The following is a 22,708-nucleotide window of genomic DNA, read 5'->3' as shown; positions in this document are numbered from 1 at the left end:
TTTAATTATTACTATTCACTTCAGAGGTAAAGGATATGTAGTTAATGATTTTTTTTAAAGAACAAAAATAGAAATCCTCTATCCAGGAAATGAGTAGCTCTGAAACCCTTTAGAGAGTCATTGATGGAGACCAGAAATTGGGAACCAGCAGGAGTATTGCTGCCTCTATCCCTCTAATTGCCCCGTCCGATGCTCTGTCACAGCCACTAGCAAACAGTGGCATCTGAGCCCTCAGGACCTGCACAGGAAGCCTGGGCTGTGATGGTCCTTCCAGCAACAGGGGAGCGGGGACAAAGGCTAAACCACTCAATTAGCTGAAATGGGGAGTTGGCCGAGATAGAAACTCAGGAGGCTCCTGCCCTCCCCCTCTCCCAGGGAAACACCAAATATATGGCTACATATGGAGTAATTCCCTCTGAAAAAGATCCAGAAACCAGCTGAGCAGCTAACTCCTACATATCTGGCAAATGAGAAAATACCCACAGCTAAATGGATAGGAAAGGCAGACACACATTCTTGCCATAAACTACACCCCTAGCCCAGCAACGTACAATTGGGAGGGAACCCCCAAGTCCCACCTTCTGCCTGAGGAAGGATGCGTTTGGACCGTACATCTAGAGCTCTGACTTTTAAGACTCCCACAGAGAGATCGGCCCCCAAAACATCTAGCTCTGAAAGCCATGAGAACCCAAATATTATAGCAAACAAAGCAGCAGTTCTTAAAGGGCACATGAGCCTTCCCATGGCTACGCCCCCAGGGCTCAGCGCAGAGGGAGCAGGCAAAAACACCCATCTCCAGTGTTTCTTTGAAAGGGTGTAAATGCTTACCTTAAAAAATGCTGCCTGAGGGCCAGGCTTCTAATTTAGCAGGCATTTGGGGCCTGACTGGTCCTTCCCAGACAACAGCTCTGTTGAACACCTCTCCAGCCTTCTTCCTTCACCCCACTCCCTTCACCCCATAATAAAACCAGTATCTCCCTAGAAGGAGGTTGTACACAGGTCTGGCACCCCAGCTTTAGCAGCGGCTACCCAAGGGACAGGGCACCAATCTAAAAAATGGGCAAAGGACCTGAGTAGACATTTTTCCAAAGAAGACATCCAAGTAGCTAACAAGTACATGAAAAGGTCATGTACTTCAGCATCACTAATTATCAGGGAAATGCAAATCAAAAACACAATGAGGTATCACTTCTCACATGTCAGGATGTTTATTATCAAAAACACAAGAGAAAACAAATGCTGGTGAGGATGTGGAGAAAAGAGAACTCTCATACACCGTTGGCGAGAACGTAAACTGGTACAGGAACTATGGAAAACAGTATGGAGGTTACTGAAAAAATGAAAAATAGAACTACCATATGATCCAGCAATTCCACGTCTGGGTATATATCCAAAGGAAACTAAACCACTATCTTGAAAAGGATGTTTATACTTTCATGTTCATCGCAGCATTATTCGCAAGGTATGGAAACAACCTGAAGTGCCCATCAATGGGTGAATGAATCCAGTAAATGTGACACACACACACACACACACACACACACACACACACACACACACTATGGAATATTATTCAGCCTTTAAGAAGAATAAAATTCTGTCATTTATGACAACATGGAAGAAACTGGAGGGCATTATGCTGAGTGAAATAAGCCAGACAGCGAAAGACAAATAAATACTGCATGGTATCACTTATATGTGAAATCTAACAACAAAATATTGAACTCATAGTAACAGAGACTAGAAAAGCAGTTGCCAGGGGCTGAGGGGTGGGGAACATAGGGAGATATTGGTAAAAGGGTATAAACTTCCAGTTATAAAATGAGTAAGTTCTGAGGCTCTACCATATAACATCGTGAGTATAGCATAATACTGTATTGCATAACTGAAATTGGCAAGAGTGAACTTAACTGTTCTCACAGATAAATAGATAGGCAGAAATACCTGAGGCGATTAATATGTTAATTAATTCAATAGGGGGAAATCCGTTCACTATGCATACATATATCAACCCTTCACTTTGTACACTTTAAATATATTACAATTTTATTTGTCAATTATACCTCAGCAAAGCTGAAAAAAATATAGGAAGTCCTCCTTGCAAGGGAGCAGCAAGTCAGTGTCAGGGATCATGAATGCCAAGCCATTTACCAGAGCAGTGGCAGCCAGGAAATACTAAAGGAGCAAAAGCATTTCCTCTGCCACATTTGCATCCCGATTCTAGTCTCCCTTATAGTCCCTAATCTGACCCCTTAATCTGAGCCAGCTACGAACCTAAAATTTTGGTGATGCTGCAGATAATTCATTCTGAAACAACCAAACATCTCTGGAATATTTATGGGGTAGCCACGACAGGACCTGGGAGTGGACAGCAGTCCCTGCTGGTTATGCCAACTGTACTTAAGAAAACTAAGATGCTTTGTGCTGGCCAGTCAGCATTCAGTATGACTGGAGACGCACATGAACCTTTCACAGAATTATATTCCCTTGCTCTGTGCTGGATCATTAATCACTCCAATAACATGAAACACAATTCATGCCTATACATCAGAGTTAGGAACGATCACAGGCTCTTCTCGTCCATCAGTATGAACACACTGTTTGTTCTCCACAGCTCCAGAAAACCAATGGCGCTGAAAGAATGCTGTTGACTATGTGTTACAAAAGAAGGTTCTTCAATCAATAGTTCCAGATTCTACTTTTGTCACATGTTTGATAGTCCAAATGTTCACACAGTTTAGCAGAGCAGGAATTGTTAATACTTTAACAAAATATCTCAATTTGAGAAAGACATTGATTCACGTTCCCCCACTAAGGGAAGCTTTCAAGTCCTTTGTCACTCAGAATCACCAAAGTCCTCATGTACGTAATACCATCCCTGAGCAATCAGCCTGTTTGGAGGAGTGTTCTCTGGGGTTTGGGGAGTAGAGAACAGAGTTATGTAAAAATACAGAATGTTCAGAAAAAGTGATTACTGGGGATTTCACAGGTTAAGACAAATGCATATTATGCTTACACTGGAGAATTGTATAAAACTTACATTTATGAGCCTTCAGTCCTTCAAAGGAAATTGGTCCAATCTCATAATACTCATATTCCCAGGTGTAATCGGAATTAAATGTAGATTGCTGAGACGTTCTGTTAGAAATTAACCTCGGGGCAGACATCTCCACCCTGCACAAATGGAGAAAGGCAAATGTAGAACCTGTTAATTCATCCATAAGTGCACAGGTGCTCTACTTGCTCTTGACCACGTTCAGTTCGGCTGGCAAATGCCTCAGGGAGGTCCTATCTACGAGGCCCTCACCAGCTGCCCATACGTCAGACCAAGTGCCCATTATTTCCTTTAATCTCTCCCTAAACTGGAATGTATTTGAAATCAGACACCACAGTTTCCTTCTTTGTTGTCCCCCAGAACCTAGTCCAGTGCCTGGCACATAATCAACTTTTAATAACTGATGAAGAAAGAAAGGGAAGGAGGGAGAGAGTACATCAAAATGTGAGTTTATAATTTCAGCCTCACCACCTATACCTGTGTGAGTATGTAAAGAGCCTACAGAGAACAAATAAAATCAGTATCGGAAGTGAAATAGCTCAGTAATGTCTACTGAGCACCTACTATGCAACAATAAAGATATGTAACCTAAATCTAATGAAATGGGGTAAAGAGACATGGACAATACGAGTCGCATAATGGGAGAAGATCCTCAGTGGAAGGCCATTTCTCACCCACTGCTTACTCCTGAAATTTGTCCTATTTTCAGGATGTCCCAAGTATCTTCTTTATGACGATTTTAGATTAGAAAATTGTTGACTTGTGAGAAAAGGTTGCACTGTGCAGCATGGACACCAAAGGTGACAACTCAACAAAGCCAGTATCCAAAACTGAGTACCTACTGTGTACAAAACACTGTACATTGTGAGATAGGAGGAGATGCTTGTGACCTAGACTAGGACCCCACAGACCTTCCCTTTTAATGGGGAAGGAATATAAAGTGAAATTTAACAGTAATATTAGGGAAAATCTGCATGAAATACCAGCTGAAATCAAGATTCACTGAAAAGTTACATTACTGAGTCCCACCCACTAAAATCTTTCTGAAATTCCCCTTCTCCCAACCTCACCACGGGTCAGTATCACCCACCACCGCCTCTAGAACACCCAGACAAGCTGAGGCAAAATTATCAGCACCCCTCTGCCCTAAGGCATGAGTCTTACCTTTTCCTCTTCCTTTCTTCCCCATTCCCAGTCCTGGACCCCATCGAAACAGACTGCAAACAAGCTCTCAGTATCATATTATTCAAAAGATGGAGTGCTCTAATCCAGAGATGTGTGCCAGTGGCAGAAATGGAGCACGACTCTGAGTGCCCAGTAAGATGATTCATTCCTCCAAAGGTAGAAGAGAATATACCAATTCTCATTTGGGACAGAGACCTACATGGATTTTAAGAAAAGCTGACCTTTAAGTAAGTATTCAACTAACGATCTTTCTGACGCCAGCACAAAAATAAAACTATTACCACAGTATCGTCTTTGGCTTTTCTATTTATTTTTTGGACAAGGGGTTATTTCCCTCAAGAACAAAATTAATTTCCTCAGGAAATGAAAATTAACAATTCCTACGAAGAAGCACTATCTTCATTTATGAGCTTTTAAGCCAAAGCGGAGTAACTTTTCATTTGTAGGGCTTACAGGTAAATGCCTGATTAAAACAACCATAATTACCATTTCAGAAAGTTAAGAATTTACAGGGAAAGGCACTGGATTTAAAGTCAGGAGACCAGGATCTTCATCTTTTGCTCTGCCTTCATTTGCTATGTAGCCAGGGAAGACATTCCTCTCTCCCAGACACATTTTCCTCATCTGCAAAACTGACCATCCAGGCTACCCAGAGATGCTGTGGTCCGGCAACGGTTCTAGCTACGGTCACTAACAGCCACCATCATCCCTCACCTTGCCCACTTCTTGAAACTGGTTCTTCTGCTTCTACTCTACTGAGCAACTGCAATCCAATCTCAACAGGGCAGCCAATGATCTTTTAAAAAGACAAGTTGCCCCTGTCATTCCTTTACTTAATATTTTTAATGCCTTCCATGGACAAAGTCCAAAATCCTTAAAATGTCCTACAGGGTCATGACATGGGCCCCTCTCCCCCACCGTCGCCTCGTTTTCCCATACCCTATCAAACTGCACCTACATTGACTGCGTTTCCTCACATAGTCCATGCTCTCTGCTGTCTGCACACATGCTATTGTCTCTGGCAGGAGTGTCCTTCCTACCACACCATCCTGACCCACTCCTCCTCCCCTGTATACTCTCCTCATCTACATCAGGGGTTGGCAAATCCGGCCCACCACGTTTTTGTACAGACTGCAAGTGTAGGATGATTTTTATATTTTTTAGTGGTTGAAAAAAACCAAAATAATAGTAATATTTCATGACATGAGAAAATTATGACATTCAAATATCAGTGTCCATAAATAAAGTTTTATTGGAACACAACCACCCTCATTTGTTTTTGTATTTTTTATGGCTTCTCTAGCATTACAACAACAGAGCTGAGTAGTTGTGCCAGAGAAAGTGTAGCCCAAAGGCTAAAATATTTATTTTCTGGTCTTCTATAGAAACCGTTTGCCAACCCTACCTATAGAGTCATGGGGTGGTTGGTGGTGTGGGGGAGGGGGCAGATCTGAGCTTCAGTTTTCCCATCAGTAAAATGAACATGACTTTAGCACCTGCTTCATGGAATTGCTTTAATGTTACATGAAATATAAGTAGATTAACTATGATGTTGCAGGAAATATAAGTAGCCAGGACCCAGGTTAAGATCAATAACTAGTAGCCAGCAGTATGGTTACTAGCTAAGAAAAGGCTAGCCTGAGATAGAAAAGCCTGGGCTTGTTTTTAGACATCACCAACTCCCCTGTCAGCCAGCTCCTATCATGTTCACCATGTTTAATTAATCTATGTGCTCTAGACAAATGAATGAAGTTATAAAAAATAACTCAAAGGCATTCATTTTAGATGGTTTAAAAGTTACAATGAAAAACATACACACCATGGGATTCATGGATCTATCAAGTCAAAAATATGGTAATAATCTCTCTCTCACTCTCTCTCTCTCGCTCTCTCTCTTTGTTTAAGGGAAATAAGATGAAATCTGGTTTCATCATTTCATTTTTATTGGAAATCAACATGACACACAATATAATAAGTAGAGCAGAGGGAAGCACCAGGCTTCATCTAGTATCAAAACAGTTAACAGAAAAATAGCAAAAAGTGCATAAAACAAAGAAACTGAAGCTGGGACAGTGTTTTCCATGTCCTGTCTAAGCAGGTCTCCCCACAGCTCTGATGCTCTCCACATCTGTGCACAGTGGTGACCCCGTCTGTGGCAGCCCATGGGACCATCAGGTTTCCCTGCTACTCTCTCAGGTCAGAAAGACGCATTAACATCACCTCACAGGGCGGGCAGGGGCTAGCAAATAAAATATATCTGTGAAAAAAGTCAGCTATCAAGAAATATCAACCACTCACCTACCATACAGAAAGTGTTTCTTCATTCCTTCTTTTTTTCCCCCTTATTCCATTCCTATTCATGAACCATTTAAGGATCAAAGGGTAATGAAAGTCACATGTGCAAAGGTCCTAAAAGTGGAAAGCCTGTCCTTTAATAGAGGAGCAAAGACTTGACAAATGAATACCTGGAAACAAGAGTGAGTGAATTAACAGGCTACCAGAGGTTCTCCAAGGAAGCAGAAGGAAATGCTAGACAACCTCTCCTGGAGCAGCCAGCATTCTGGTAGCCTCCAAGGGCTTTTGTTTCCACCACTATTTCCTCTCAGTCCTTTAATTCTAAAGATAGGTTTGGAGGACAAAGCTTCTGGCCTCTCCTTTAAAGCAGTCACCTAGAAAAAGTCACCCTTGAAAAAGTCCATGAGGCAATATTTTTTTCATCCAAGTTTCAAATTAATCAGACTGGGCCATCAAATACACAATGACAAACAAGCAGAAGGCTGTAGCAAGGTGGTATTTTGTATAACGTCCATACAGAAGACTGAAGTTGCCTTTCTGAATTTTGCAGAAACGTCTAAGCTGTCACTGTTTCACCATTTGGAAACAGCCAGCATGTCTGGGTAGCAGCCCCCACAGTCTCATATACTTACCACATTGAGGAACGTCTGGGTCATAACAGGCAGGGAGGGAGAGGCGCCCAGCACAGGCTTACTCACGGGGGTGCTGAAGAGCAGGCAGCTGCTCTCTCCTGAAAACAGCAAACAGAAACTGCAGCGCTTGGAGGAGCAGCTGCTTTCTGTGTCTCTGCAGCTCCTGAGCATCCCCTCCCCGGATTTTCTTAATGTTGGACTTCTTCATATCAGCATCATTAAAAATAACTTCATCCTGAGGAAACATCCTAACCAAGACGACTGGAGCAGCATTAAGAGACTAACTAACTGGTGGTGAACACGTAATGTGATATACAGATGATGTATTACAGAATTGTACACCTGACACCTATGTAACTTTACTAACTTTACTAACCCCAATAAACTTTAATTAGAGAGAGACAGAGAGACAGAGAGAGATACTAATTGCTCTTTTGAGCAGCTGAAAGCACCCTTGGCAACAACAACAATGAAAATTTATGACCACACCCCAAAGTCACACCTGAAAAGGAGGTTTACCAGCACATGGAACAGTTTAGGCGAGCCTCTAGAGGGAGAGGGGGCAAAGGTGTCTCAAACCCCCAAAGAAAAAGCTTGATTAGCAGGCACCAGACACTTGTCACAGCTATCTAAACATCACCCCTTCTCCTAGCCACCTTCCCAACACTTGCATCCCTTCTTCCGACTGTCTAATCTTTCTTCTTCCAACCCAGGCTTCCACACCACTCTCTTTTCTTCTTGAAGACAGTTCGAGGAATTCTCTCCATCTCCAGAATTTAGGGAGATGTCCTGAGATATGGAACCTTCTATGGAGTAAATAAACGCTTTCCATCAGTATCATTGGTGGGTTATGATGGGTACACACATCAAGGAGGACGTTTCCTTGGAATTGGATGAGCTTTATTTCCATGTTAAGGGGTAAATAACAGCAGATGAGTTTTCCAAGTGACTGCCAACTCGGTCACAGAATTAGCACATTAAGGAAAGATCCAAAAGATGCCCATAAACTCTGAATAATGAGCACACACGAATATATACATACAGGCACACACACACACACACACACACACACATACACACACACACCAGCACAGCTAGAAAGAGTAGCCAGAAAGGCACTCCAGAAGCTATGAGCCAATGTCACAGGTCCCAAGACCCACAGTCACCAGCTTGTACAGAGGAAGACTTAATGATCCATTCAGATTTGAGATAAAAATTCCCAATTGCAGTGTTTTGATCTCCCTTCTCTTCAATCTGCAAACTCCAAAGGTGGGTATGGCACCCAGAACACCAACCTCTGTTCTGGCTTAGGCCATAAAGGCCTCCTTACCTGTTCTTATGTCTTTCTTTCTCCTATTCCTTATTCCCAGGAATAGGAACAACACAGAGAAGTCACCTAGATGATCTGTCACCCAGTTGCTCTCTAGCAAAGGCTTCTGAGAAACCAAAGGTAAAATCCCACCAGGCCACACTCTGGTGGATGAGAAGCCAAGTTCAGAACTCCAGAATCACAGCTTTAGAAGCTTAATTCCTTTGTTGCATGAAAACGTGACCAGGTACCCGAATCAGAACTGATGGAGTACCCAGCTTACCTATATCTAGGTGGGTAGGACCACACAGAGATTAAACGAGAGACTGCAAGGTTATGAGTCGGGCTCATGATTTGGCCAGAGTCAACTGGATTTTTCTAAAGCATTATACAGCAACATATGCCAGCAAAGAACCACACTTGATACTCTAAAATCAGAGTCTCTGCAGTGTCCTCCTAGAGCTGTGCTTAAAAAGCACCGACATGGTCTCTTCCCCAACTTACTTCTTTTTATAAATTCTGTGCGAACCACCACCATGTACTTGCACTTGTCACTTTAATCCTCAGGTTTGCAGATTCCTTTTCTGTGAATCCATTTTAAGTCAGCAACTCCTTTCACAGGGTGTAGATTTTTATTTCCTCTAAACAAAGAGGTCGTGTTTCCAGGGCCCTAGAGGCTTCTCCTCCTCTTTTGACTTGAGTATGCATCTTACTTTTGAAGTCTGATGCTCTGGCCATGCACGCACTGGGTTCCTTCTCCCTTCTCAAATGGACATACTTCCCAAATTTCTCTACACTACCAAGTTTTATGCAATTCCTTGATATTTCCTAGAAGGTACTTATTTATTCAGATCTCAATAAATAAGATCTTATTTATTCAGATCTCAATAAATAAGCCAGCTGTCAGACTTGACAGCTGTCTGAGAAATTCTGGGTACATTTTCCTGTCTATTGCCACCTGACTGTACATCAGCAATTTGTTTCTAGGAGCAAAAAATGTGACAGGAAGTGTTCCCAAGCCTGAAGATTTCCTCTGTCTTAAAATCCGAATCAATGCCAATAGAAGGACAACTTCCAAAACCAGAGAAAGGACTTAATATTTTGCAGAGCTGGATATTTAGCCAACACCTGAAATGGAGAGAGGCTGAATTAATGAGTGGGTGTCCTTCTCCTCCACTTTGAACTTGTGTCACAATGAGAATGAGTTTAGACTCCTAAATCCACTTCCTCCAGTTATGCCCTGGGCACCTACATAGTAACAAACAGGTAGAAAGTAATTTTTACTTAGCGCTTCCTGGCTCTGTGTACTCCCTGGTTCAGTGCAGTAAACGCTTACTGCATTAACTAAGTGCTGGGACACAATGTCCTTGAGCCATTTGGAGATATTTGCACACAGTAACGGATCTTTGCAATACACCATAGTACAGGCTATCATAGGACTACACAACAGTCCTCTAGTGGTCATCTCTCTCCTCCTGCCTCTCTTCTGTAAGCACCATCTAGACTCGGCCTCCCATGCTTGCTCATTGGTGTATTTCCAGCAACCCAGACAAGGCCTGGCTCATAGCAGACATGCAATAAATACTTGTTTGTTGAATCAATTTCTCAAGATGTGGAGAAGCCACAAAATTATCTTCTTTCCCTCTTTTTCAACCCTGAACCTGGGAGCAGAGTTCTCCCATTCTAACAGAGGCTTTAGTTGGACATCGTGAAGAACGTCATGGCCACTCAGGGAAAAAAAAACAAAAACCCTGAAAGAAACTGTCAAACCTCGTCTGGAAAGAATTTCTCGAGAAGCGATGAAGCACGGTTCTGAGATATGTGTGGGGATGGCAGGCACACTGCCCCCAGCCAGCACATCTCATCCCCAGCTTTGCAGATTTAGGAAACTGGGTTTCCACAGTCCTCCAGGGGTGAGAAAGTCTTTATGAGCTGAGTCACATTGGCCAAACATAGGAGAACGATTTACAACCAGAGCATCAATTTGTTGAATTACAGGAAGGAATAAAATGGCCAGGAAGACCAGACCACGTGTCTTACTTACATGGTCTGGAAAACAATATTTAAGATCAGAGGAGCAGCTGGTTAATGTGGAATCAGGGCAAAGGAGTTATGGAATAAAATAAAACAGGGCTCTACTCTGCTACCCCACTACACTTGTCAAGCTGCTGCGCTGTTTGTCTTGTATCCCAACACGGATGTCCTGCTGCAGCCACAAAGCGAGGCCATGCCCATGGTGGGGTTGGGATTTCCACCACAGAAATGTCGTAGGGCTAACTCCTGTCTTCTTCTGGACCTTGCTTTTCTTGATTTGGACTCCAAAAACTTCTAGGCATGTTGAGGACATCAGCGGAATCCCAAGTCAACCGCTCTGTTATAGTTACATTTTCTGGATTCCGAACACTGTCTATTTATTTTTGCTCTATTCCTGAGCCTTCAGGTAAAAGTATCTTTAAAAATGATAGAGTCAAGTCAAGAACAAACTATCAAAAAGCTGTGCTTCAGTGAGGTATCACTTCACACCCATTAGGATGGCTATTATAAAAAATAAAACAAAATAATAAGTGGTAGCAAGGATGTAGACAAACTGGAACCCTTGTGTGTTGCTGGTGAGAATGTAAAATGGTGCAGAAGCTATGAAAGCTAGTACAGCAGTTCCTCAAAAATGTAAACATGGAATACCTTATGTCCCAGCAATTCCACCTCTGGATGTATACCCCAAGGAATTGAAAGCAGAGTCTCCAATAGGTATTTGTACAACAGTGTCTACGGCAGCACTATTGACAATAGCCAAAAGGTGGAAGCAATCCAAAGGTACATTGGCAGATGAATGGATAAACAAAATGTGGTATGTATGTGCAATGGAATATTATTCAGCCTTACAAAGGGAGGAGATTCTAATATATGTTACAACATGGATGAACCTTCAAAACATTATGCTAAGTGAAATAAGCCAGGCATGCAAGGACAAATATTACATGATTCCACTTATATGAGATACCTGGACTATTCAAATTCATAGAGACAGAAAGTAAAATGGTGGTTGCCAAGGGCTGGGAGAAGGAGGGAATGGAGAATTATTGTTTACTGGATACAGAGTTTCAGTTGGTATGATGAAAAAGTTCTGGAGATGGATAGTGGTGATGGTTGCACAACAAGGTGAATGTACTTAATGCCACTGTGTCGTACACTTAAAAAATGATAAATTTTATGTTACGGATATTTTACCAAAATTGAAAAAAGCTCTAAATTGTTTTTAAATAAGAAAATAATAAAAATCAGTACTTCCTGACCAACGTACTTGGGGGGAGGGTAATTGAGAGCTCCCCAAAGCAAAAGATGGTGCTGGCACATCCTGGCACCCCTTCCCATGTGGGTCCTTCTTCCATGGCCAACCTTCAAGGATCCAGCTTTGCTCTTTTCAAGAGCTTGTGGTGATTCCTTTCCATGTAAAAGGAATACTCACTCTGTCTGGGCGGTAAGGAATCAACTTTTAGAAACCAGGGAGAACCCTGGACAGCTGTGAGAACATCTGTGCTGAGCCAGCCAGGGCCCTCACACCCTGACTAGTCCTGAAAATACACTGCTTCCCAAACTCTCCTTTTGATAAGCTTCACTTTCTGTTGTCTCTGTCATTAGCTCACTTCATTGCAGCAGAAATTCATTACAAGTGATCATTCCAAAACATCCAGAGCCTTCTTGTGGATTACATTTAGTTAGGTGCTTCCTGAGGACAGAGAGGAAGCATCTTAATCTTACAAAACTGGCTCCAGTCTCTGGGAAATATCTTCTGGAGACCAGCTAGAATCCATGGACCTAGAAAACAAACAGCATTGCTGACATTTTTATTTTGCCAAATAAGGACATTTTTCTAAAACGACTATCATTAACAATTATCATTTTGTAGACAAAATGTCATTTTAAGCACCCTCCAAGTTGGGGAGATAGAATTTCACAATACAGGCAGTCGTCTGGAAGAAAAGAGAGTGGCAGTCTGACGTCAATATTGTCATTGCAGGCCGATACTTCCATGTGTGTCTGCATTACCTTGCCTCTGTCCACTGCATTCACACGACAGCTGCCAGAAATGGCATACACATCACTCTCTCTGATAGCAAAGGGAAAGGACTGAAAGGGATGTAGTGAAAGTCCCTTCCAGATTTACGACTCTGTAACTTAATAAAATACCAAGTTGCTTTCCACTTGCATCACAAACTCAGTGGTGTGAGTCTATTTGTAAAAACTGTGTGTGTGTGTGTGTGTGTGTGTGTGTTGCAATATGGATAATGTGTCCCTCAAAAGTCATATGTTGCAGTCCTAATCCCCACTACCTCAGAAAATGACTCTATTTGGAAACAGCTCTTTAAAGCTGTGATTAAGTTAAAAAGAGGTCGTTATGGTGCGCCCTGATCCAATCGGACTGGTGTCCTTAGAGGAAGAGGCGGTGAGGAACGAGAGAGAGACACCAGGGTCACTTGTGCACAGCAGGACAACCAGGTGAAGAGACAGCAAGAGGACGGCCATCTGCAAGCCAAGTAGAGAGCCCTGGAACAGATCTTCACCTTGACCCTCAGAGGAAACCAATTCTGCTCACACCTTGATCTCGGACTTCCAGTCTCCAGAACAATGAGAAAATAAGTTTCTGTTGCTTAAGCCACTCATTTTTGGTATTTTATTATGACAGCCCTGGGAAACTAATACAGCTGCTGAAATTAATTTTTAAACAACAATGTTCTCTTTAATAAATTAGTTATATAAACTGTCCAAGAAAGTCCATTAAAAATGACTTACTTTATACCAATGACTCTTACTGTAACTAAACAATATGTGTATATTTTTGGAAGGAAAACTTGTTTTCAAAATGCCACTAATCTATTCCAGTATATGCCCCCTTCAGCAAATACATTTATTACATTCTCATCAACATGTCCTTCAAGGAGAAAGAACACTGGTTTTGAACATGCTAAAATTAGGAACAGTCGATTCAGCCCCACCAAATATTCTGAACACGATGAGCTTGACTATGAAAGATTTAGTAGAGGTTGAAAAGTCAAAGCCTGTACCCTCAAAGAATCCAGGCTTGTATTTGGAACCATCCTCTCTCCGCCTTGAACTTGACACTCTCAAATACACACACACACAAACACAGTCGCTAAGGAGCAACACAAAAGCCTGATGACACGAAAGGGAGGGCTTATTATGGCATAGGAACCTGGAAGGGGCCCTCCAAGACGGTCCTCTGAGACCTTCCCACCCTATTCCACCTGCCAGCCTGGACTGCCCTCTCCCTCCTCTCCAGGTTCCTGCCTACCTGTGAGGGTAGGGCGCGGTCACCATAGAGAGACCCGCCCAACTATAACTATTCAGCCCACAAGGATTCTGTACCTTCTTTCAAACTGTGTCACATGGATTACTTGAAACTCTCATTTTAATAAGGAGAGAGTATAAATCAGACTCCCTTCAGGATCTGACTTTGCCTCTCACTGAACCTTCTCAGAAGTTTACATAGCTGCTATTATAAAACATCACAGCCCAGTGAATTAGCGTTTTAACGATACTCGGGAAACATCCACCCTTTCCATTTTAATTAGTGGAGTTTTTCTGAAACGCTTGGTGCAATAAGACTCAGGAGAGTGAGACTGGCAGCCTCTTGGACCACGCAGAGGATGAGTTGGCAAACCAGCCGACTTTGTAGTTACTGCTCACAGGCTCTGTCTCCAAGCAGCACACACTGTTCTTTACAGCCCCGAGTGGAATCATTCTTTTGACAACCAAGAAAAAAGGAGAAACACTGGGAATTTCCACTCCTGTTCTACAGAAAAGGAAATTTAAACCAATGCAGTGATTTATTTAAGAGCCGGAAACAGAGCAGCAGGAAAGCCACACTTTCTAATGATTATCTTATCCTCCTAGGTCTGGGGTTCTTAAAGTAGGGAGTGTGTCTGTTCTAGTTTCTCCACCTCCCCAACCCACGGGCACCTTAGTACGAGTCCTGAAAACCAGAGCCTGGTAGAGCAAAGGCGGCCAGGCTCCAGGCACCCGGGAGCCTTCTCAGCGTGCGTGGAGGAGTCTGCCAGAAGACAGCCAGACAGGGCCTTGTAAAGCGAGGGGCACAAAGCAGGTTCCCCTGTCTGCTTGCCTGAGACGGAGGATGCCAAATAAACCTCACAGCCTCGAGCATACCTGATGCGTCCTCCTGGAGCACCACTTTTAAGAGAAGACTCGGAGGATTATTTTTATATTAAGGAAGGACAGATATGTTACAGAATAAACTGCAAATATCAAATGAATGTTTAAGATAATCATACACCTTTATCTGAAAGCCTTGGCCTCTGCTTCAGACTCCCAGAAATAGACATTAACTCTCTTCTCCTGTGGAGGTAATTTGGTGGAAATTTTAAAGACTTTCTAGTAGGAATATATGTAGGTTTACATGACAGTGACCAGATCTTCATCTTAAATTTGTTTTTCTCTCTCTCTCTCCCTCTTTCTTTTTGCCACAAGATAGAATTATATTTTCTGGGGAAATCTACACATAGGTTTATAGAAAACCCGGTGACATTTACAACCACACATCTTCACTCATCTCCTAATTTTTCTTGCAACTTTAACAACCAGGCAGCTTTATCACCCAGAGCCAACCTGCCAGCGGCTGCTCCCTCAGCCTGTCCCACCTTTGTCTTTAACTGTCGCTTTTACTGTTACCAAGGATATACATCAGGAAAACAAGTGCACCTTTGAAGAGAATCATTATTTGAAGCTTATAAATCATTTTCACTTGAAGGGCTATGAAACTTAATAATGTTCTCTAATCAGGCAAAAATTGCATAGATCTTGGTAACACAAATACAAGGAGTAATTAAACCCAGACTTTAACATCCTGAATTTTAGCATCTCATAGATTCGGAATTTGTGCTTTTTTACTTCACATTTCAGCAGCACCATAATGGATTGAAGAATGACATTTGCAAAAAAAAAAAAAAGAAGAAGAAGAAGAAGAAGGAAAAAAAAAGCAAAAAAGCATAGTTTCCCTTCTTTCCGATAAGACTAAGTACTTTTCATAGTCCAGTCAAGGAAAAAAATCAGTTTGTACCCTGAAAGAAGCCAAAAATAATATGACAATCCTGTCTAAAAGTTGGTCTCCAAAATAATAAAACCTTGAGTAAGTCCCATCAGCCTGGATTCCCTAAGAAAAAAACAATTTTTCCCCCTGATTGTATGCTGTGGGAATGTCCGAAGATAAGTCATGACCTTGGGGAATATGATAATCGTGTGAGAAAGTTTTCAATTAGGAACAACAGACTGACACACACTTGATTTTATGGGGTATTTTCTTTCAAGTAGTGATTGTGTTTTTATCTGATGAGCCTGGCTTCTGAAGCCTGACTCCCTTGCATTCTCATCAAGTCAAAGCTTCCTTTCCTTTTCTGAATGTTCCTACCTCTAATTCTTCCACGGTCTCAAGTACATGTACTATCAGGCAAACGGACTGCTACTCTTTACTATTTCAATCGAATCATATATAACCCATACACTGAACTAGCACAACTTGTGGGATTTAACCAAATTTTACTTTTCTCTTCCACTGCCCCTTAAAATGCATTCAGTGGATTCATCCTCCCTGCCCTCAGATGAACATTTGAGCAGGTCCCGTGATTTTTCTGCTCAAGCATTCCCTTCAAAGTCCCAGAAGAATGAAAATGTGCAGTTTGGAAATAAAAGAACTCCAACCTGGATATAACACTAAACCTCCTGCCCTATGCCAGCTTGGTCCCGCTGCACACTTGTCTCCTGCAGGGCTTGGGAGACAGTTGACTTCTTTTCTCTTTCTCCACCTGATGCCCAACTGCTAAACAGTCTGTCACCCCACCAAGGTGAAAGCAAGAGGATGGGTCTGTGTTAAGTGTCTTCACAGATTCTATTTATGGGTGCTTTACTGATTCTCCTTTTCCTTCAACTGACTGCTCACTCCTATCTTAGCCTTTGGATATCTGGAAACTCTAGCTGCTGGAGTGTCCTCACCCTTGGGATGAACTTAGAGGGGCCCTGGGCCAGCCCTCTATCCCACATGGTTCTACCTCGTCCTTAGGATATCCGCAGGCATCCTTTTTCCTGACAAACTCTGGGAAGGGGGGGGGGACAAACTCTGCCCAGGCCACATGAGTCCCCAATGCAGGAAACACATATACAGCTCAACTTGTGGTCTTACGAAAGACCCTCACTCACACTAGACTTGGGACAAAAGATGTGACAATAGATCCCTTCGAAAAAATCTCATTAACAAAGTCTCTGCTCTCAGATGCTTTGTTCTTCTTTATTCTTGAAGTGACTAATGGTTTGGGAGTTATGGAAAAGTTCTCAAATATCTACACTGAAATTTCTTCTCGGTGGTCTGGCACTTTTTTTCTTTGGAATTTTGATTTAGTACCCTATTTTTTATACACACACATAAAATTTCCAATTATTGTTAAAATTCATTTTGCCCTTATATATCTAATAAAATTGAGGCATATGAGCATTGAAAGGGGCACTCAGACACATAAAATTCAACACCTCCTCCTGCAGCACAGAATCCTCACCTCAGTCCTGAAAGAAGGTCACCCAGCTTCAGCTTGAACTGCCTCTAGGAACAAACCTACTTCCTCTTCCTCAGACGTCTGAAGACTGGCCTTATAACTGGCCAAGGTTCCTATTTGCCAGGTTAAATGCTTCCTGTTCCTCACATGGCCTGGTATTCAAACTCACATCATTCAGGTCACCTTCCTCTGGATACTCTGAAGTTGGTCCCTGTCTTCTATAAAGGGGCCACCCAGAATCAGTCACTGAGTGGACCAAGGCTCCTTTGATCCAAATGCCACAGGTTGAGGGTAGATAATAGTGATTATGTGCTCAGGTTCTAATCTTAACCCTACTGCTTATTGGTTATTTAATCTTGGGGAAATTACTTAATCCCTCTGTGCCTCAGCCTTTTCATCTGATAAATGGGAATGGTGATAATTATATCCCCTGCTCATGGGGTTGTTACAGGGATTGAGATAAAGTTGTGAAACATGCATAACCATGTCTGGCACATAATGAGCTCCATGTAAGTGTCGATTTAAAAAATCCTGTCCTTATCAGTACAACCTAAGTCTGCTATGGAGAAGCTACTTCACACTATGGTTCATTCAGAACTTGGTGGGCTATCGAGACCCCCAGGTTTCTTCTCTCACGTGAAGTGAAGTACTACTCAGAGAGGCCACTCCATCTTTTACTTTTTAAATTGACTCTTGGAACATAAATGCGGAACTAGACCTTCAAGCCTACTGTGAGCTCAGCATTCCACTATTAGCATTTCTTGTCTAATTAAAATGGGTCTTGTAGAGTATCCTCCCAGATTTGTAGTTGCTATAACTCTGATAAATTTCCCCTCTGTCTTTTTGCTGATGAGGGATACCAAGGAAGACCAGGGACAGAGCCTTGTAGTCTGTCCACTCTTCCCCTGCCTTAGGGACAGTATAAGACTTCATCAGATGCCTCTGCAAAGGATAGGCTTTAGATTGCCCACGATGGGGAGGGGGTCAGTGACTGAATTCTTTGTAGGTCCCTAACTGTGGAACCTCCGTTTGTAAAATATAAATAACAACAGCCACTGGCTGTGAGGACTCAAAGTACCTAGCCAAGTTGCTGTCACACCAAGACATTAAAAGGTCAAAAATAAAGGATTCAGAGATGAATTCTGATTGGCAAACTACCTCAACATCTGGGGGCCTAGAGAAATGGGGAGGAGGAAGGCTACATTTTCCAGAATGTGGTGATGAAATAATTTGCAAGGTAAAAGAAGGTGACCCCCATTGAGAGCGAAGTGGGGTTAGCCTGGAAGGATCAAAGGGGGCAGCCAGGGAGAGGTATGCATGCCCAAGCAGAGGCAGCAGGATAAACAATGCAAAAGAAGACAGACACACACCACAGAACAATACGTAGCCTTGCACATACAATACACTCTGATATTCTCTCTTCCCCTCTATTGATTTTATGTTTTGAAAATGCTGATGCCACTCACTACACTGATATGGTTACCCTAATGAGTCATAAACCACATTTGAAAAACAATAGATATGGCAGGCCCCAATGTACAGACCGCTAGAAAAGAGATAAAAAGTTAGTTTGTCACAAATTGTCTTCATAAATTCTTTCTGAGGTGATCTTGAGCTATCTTCTTTAAGAATTTTGGAACGCTGCCTGGATTTAATGTTTCCTTCCTTTGAAGTCTCCTCCTGGCTCTGCTCTCATCTCTCAAGCCTGCTCAAAGGTTATTGTGGATGCGTTCACGCTCTAGGATGCCTGTTACATGGGTCTTGAACAAGACAGCTCAGTGCCAGGCTTCAGGACTCTTTTAAAGGGGTTTGGGCTGGCCTTTCCCTTTTGAAAAGAAAGAAACAGACTAGGAGCAACTCTGTCTTCTGTCACCTGTTAACATCTTCTGCAAACACTGAATTATGTTGCTGATCAGAACAAAACTCCCTGCTGTGGGCACCCCAGCTCCTGGTGGCCTCTTGCCTTCTGGACCTTATCCTTTCAGGCCCGGGCCACTGTCCTTCTGTGTTCTTGATAATGCACCCTATGTGATGCATCTAAGGGACAGGAGCCGCACAGTCCTAGTTTCTAGACCGCTACTCCCCACTATTAACTGGGGGTTTCAGCTGGAAAACGTATTCGCTCAACCTAATTTTCTTCACGAGTAAACTAGAAATACTACCACTTACCTTTGAGGATTTCTTAAGAATTAAGTTATATTTGGGAGTTCCCTTCTCCTCCCTGGAGTAGCACGGATGCGTTTCCCCAAGCTTTCTTTGCTTTCAGAACACCGTTGCGTGTTACCTTGCGGTCAGATTAAATCCAGGGCAATATCAGATTCATCCCGTCACCTAAGCCGCTGTGGAAACCACAAAGCCTCCAAACAAGTTTCTAATGAGGTGACTCTCTTTGTCTTCCTTAATTAATTGCCCAGAAAGGATGGAGAAGGGAGAGAAGCAAACCTAGTATTTCCCTCTAATCAGTAAAATGACCTGTGGGCAGGCTCCCCAGTGCAAACAAAATGAATTCATTGTCAAGAAGGGTTCATTTTGAGAATCCTGCCACTGCAGGGCCACGAACCCCAGGCCAGAGGACAGTGCATTTCGCCCGGACTGGCAGGGACCCCGCACCTAGGTCTCCCAGGTGCAGGACACAAAGGGGGCAAGCAGGCAGGGAGTGGAAAGTTTCTCACCTTCGGAGAAGGTGTGACCCGGCCCCTCCTAAGCAGAGAGAAAGAAACACACTCAAACCCCCAAGCGCCGCTGCTTCCAGCCTTTCCCAACGCCCTCCAGCCGGAAACTCACATCACCCGGCTGCTGCGAAGAAGGTTTTAAACTTGGGTGCTTTCCATGGATCCCCCACTCTTACCCTGGGCACCCTCAAACCCCAGTCCTCCCCTCCTCCCACCAAAAACCCCAAACTGAAAACCAGCCCAAACCCAATCGAACCCAACTGCCTTCTCGGGAGCCTCACGCACCCCCACACCTCGCACCCCAGCTTTGCGCATCCCCGGGCGCCCCCTCCCGCCCCTGGTTACCGGATGGTGCGCCGCAGTCCTCCGGCGCCGCTGCTCCGAGGTGCGTGAGCACTGCCCGCGCTGCCTCCTCCAGCCGCCCGGGGCCGGGCCGGTCGCTCCCGGCGTTGCGGTGCGCTGGGCGGGGACGCGCGCTCCCGAGCGGAGGCGGTGCGGGGGGCAGGGGCCGCCTCCCCTGCTCGAGGGCGCCCAGACCAAGAGGAGGTGAGCTTTGTAGAACACTCTTCTGTGAAAGCTGCCCCTCTCCCGTAGTCTGGATAAGCCCCTGTCCCGAGGAAAGGTAACAGCAATCTGAGGATACTCTTTACACTCTTCCACCCTAAACTCTGCCGTGGGCCCCTCAGGCCAACTTCAATTCAGGAGCCAGTGGGGCAGTATGAATGAGATTTATGAAAAATCCTTAGCTTTGGGTTCAAGTTCAGTCAAGTCGGAGCCTCCATCATGAGCTACTTAAATTACTACCTCCATATTAGTACCTTCTCCTAGTGCCTGGTACATAGTTATCAACGACAATCAAATGCCCCCCCTAAACAGGACCGCCAAAGGATACGATGGGCCAGGAGTAGTTTCAAGATAGCAGACGTGGCTCACTCCTCGACTCCCAGGAAATATTTATTGAGGCCGTAGTCCATGCCAGGCAGATCTGGGCGCCAGAGATATGGCCTCCTGGAGCTTATATTCTAGTGAAGAGACAGGCAATAAACATAGGTGAAATATATAATGTGCGCAATAGCAGTGAGTGCTGTAGAGAAAAATAACTCAGGCAGCGGGTAGAGAATGTGGATGGTGGGGTGAAATTTTAAATCAGGTGGTCAGAGATGGCCTCCCAGTGATGATGGCTTTTGAGTAAAGCACTGAGGACACCCGAGCAAGTCATACCGGTATCTGGGGAGAAAGTGTCCCCTGTCCTGATGTACTTTATTGGATGGGCCATTTCTTTTACAACTCACAGGCAGTATTATTACCATTTCCATTTCACAGATGAGGAAACTGTAATTTAAAGATGTTGAATGAACTGCCCAAGGTCACATGTTAGTAAATGGAGAACACTAGGTTAGTCAGACCATACTGCAGTGGGGGAAATGCAGCATAAACAGCGCCCACGCCGGCTGGCAGTGGTGTGATTAACTCAAACTCCTGATGCCAGAAAAGGATTCCGGGAAGTGACGTTGGATTCATTGATTTAAAATAATAATAATAATAATAAATTTTAAAAGCTTGTTTCATTATTACACATAAAATAAAATATTTTGCAAACCATCTTTACAGCTGTGTGTATATATCTCAGCCTCACCAGTGGAATTTTAGATGACATAGTTCCACAATCTGTGAGGGGACTCATTAGTCCTTCCCTAATTCTCCACATTGATTTAAGTTGTACATTCCTGTTCGTGGGAGTGTAATCATCACCCATGCAGTAGAGCCTATACCAGGTGGGCAGGGCATGGGGAAGCTGGTGAGAGAGCAGTCACAGAATGACTGAAAAGATTGAAATCTTGCCATTTCAGACAACACAGATGGATCTAAAGGTTAGTATGCTGAGAGAAATAATCAGACAGAGAAAGACAAATACCATAGGATTTCACTTATATATGGAGTCTAAAAAGAAAAAACAAGCCAAAATAAATGAATAAACAACACAAAATAGAAACAGACCCACAGATAGAGCAAATTGATGGTTACCAGAGGGGAGGGAGTGGGGCATGGGAATTAGAGCAGAGCAACAGACCTGCTGCTGTTCAAAGTCAGCAGCGCAAACAGGCCAGTCTTTGCCTTAATGGCCCTTTGGGGGCACAGTGCCAATAGCTCTTGAGGCAGAGAACAAGAGCATCTTGTGCTATGTGGAAAAGGCCACTATCAGTTTCAGAGGCTGAAACTGCAGCACCAAGGGGGAGCAACATCATCAATAGGATGGCAGAGCTCCCATTTCTCTCCTGGGTATCTCGGCCTCCCTATGGCTGCGTCCATTTCCTTCATTCTTCCACCAGTGCCAGAAACATCTTCCTATCTTCCTTTCAAGGTTCCTCTCAAATGTTACTTCTTCCAGGAAGCCTTCCTCACTGCCCCAGCTACAAATGAACTCTTACTCTAAAATCTGATACCTCTCTTATGACACCTGTTATTTTAGAGTTTAACTCTAAAACAGGCTCCTCCTATTCTGCTTTATATTCAATTTCTCTATACCAGTGGACATTTAATCGGTATTTTTTTGTTAACAACTTAATTTTGTCTTCTTCATTCCAATATACCTTTGAAGTTCACAGAAATTTAGTGATTGGACTGAGTTATATGTAGCTATAGTCGTTGTTTGTCAAATATAAATTGACAACAGTTTACTTTGAGGTAATTTTTCTTGCCCCATTCCGAAATTGGAAAGGTTAAGTTTAAGAATAATTTCCCCAAGGTCACAGTACTAGTCAATGATAGAGGCAAGATTTAAAGCCAGGACTGTTTGACTCCAAAGTGCATGCTCCCCACCACAGCCTCATGCTGCTCCTCATTCAATCATTCATTCATGCAGGCATTCATCTGAGCTTTCAACAAATACTTCTATTTATTGTGTTCAGCTCTACACCAGCCATTGTGAAAATAGCAATGGTTAAAATACAGTTCTTGGGGGAGTAGAGGAAGGTGGTCAAAGG

General features: G+C 43.3%; 1 protein-coding gene across 6 annotated transcripts in view; it reads right to left on the bottom strand.

The window, feature by feature from the left end:
- The window catches only part of MRAP2 (melanocortin 2 receptor accessory protein 2), a 50,026-nt gene extending 29,834 nt beyond the window's left edge, over nucleotides 1–20,192 (bottom strand). For 2 of the 6 annotated variants that reach the window (XM_033102788.1, XM_033102789.1), the window contains exon 1: nucleotides 3,041–3,082. Coding sequence is in view for 4 of the 6 variants with exons in the window: in XM_033102784.1 (XP_032958675.1) it covers nucleotides 3,041–3,174; nucleotides 11,778–11,848 (205 nt within the window). In the remaining 2 variants the exon portion in view is untranslated. Of the gene's footprint in view, nucleotides 1–3,040; nucleotides 3,175–11,777; nucleotides 12,293–19,221; nucleotides 19,368–20,069 lie in introns of those variants that run through there. The other 4 variants (XM_033102784.1, XM_033102785.1, XM_033102786.1 and 1 more) reach the window with 4 other exon arrangements.
- Nucleotides 20,193–22,708: the final 2,516 nt, after the last annotated feature.

This window comes from Rhinolophus ferrumequinum, chromosome 3 (assembly GCF_004115265.2).
Source record: "Rhinolophus ferrumequinum isolate MPI-CBG mRhiFer1 chromosome 3, mRhiFer1_v1.p, whole genome shotgun sequence".
Classification (NCBI taxonomy): Eukaryota; Metazoa; Chordata; class Mammalia; order Chiroptera; family Rhinolophidae; genus Rhinolophus; species Rhinolophus ferrumequinum.
This window is presented reverse-complemented; position numbering and strand designations above follow the sequence as displayed.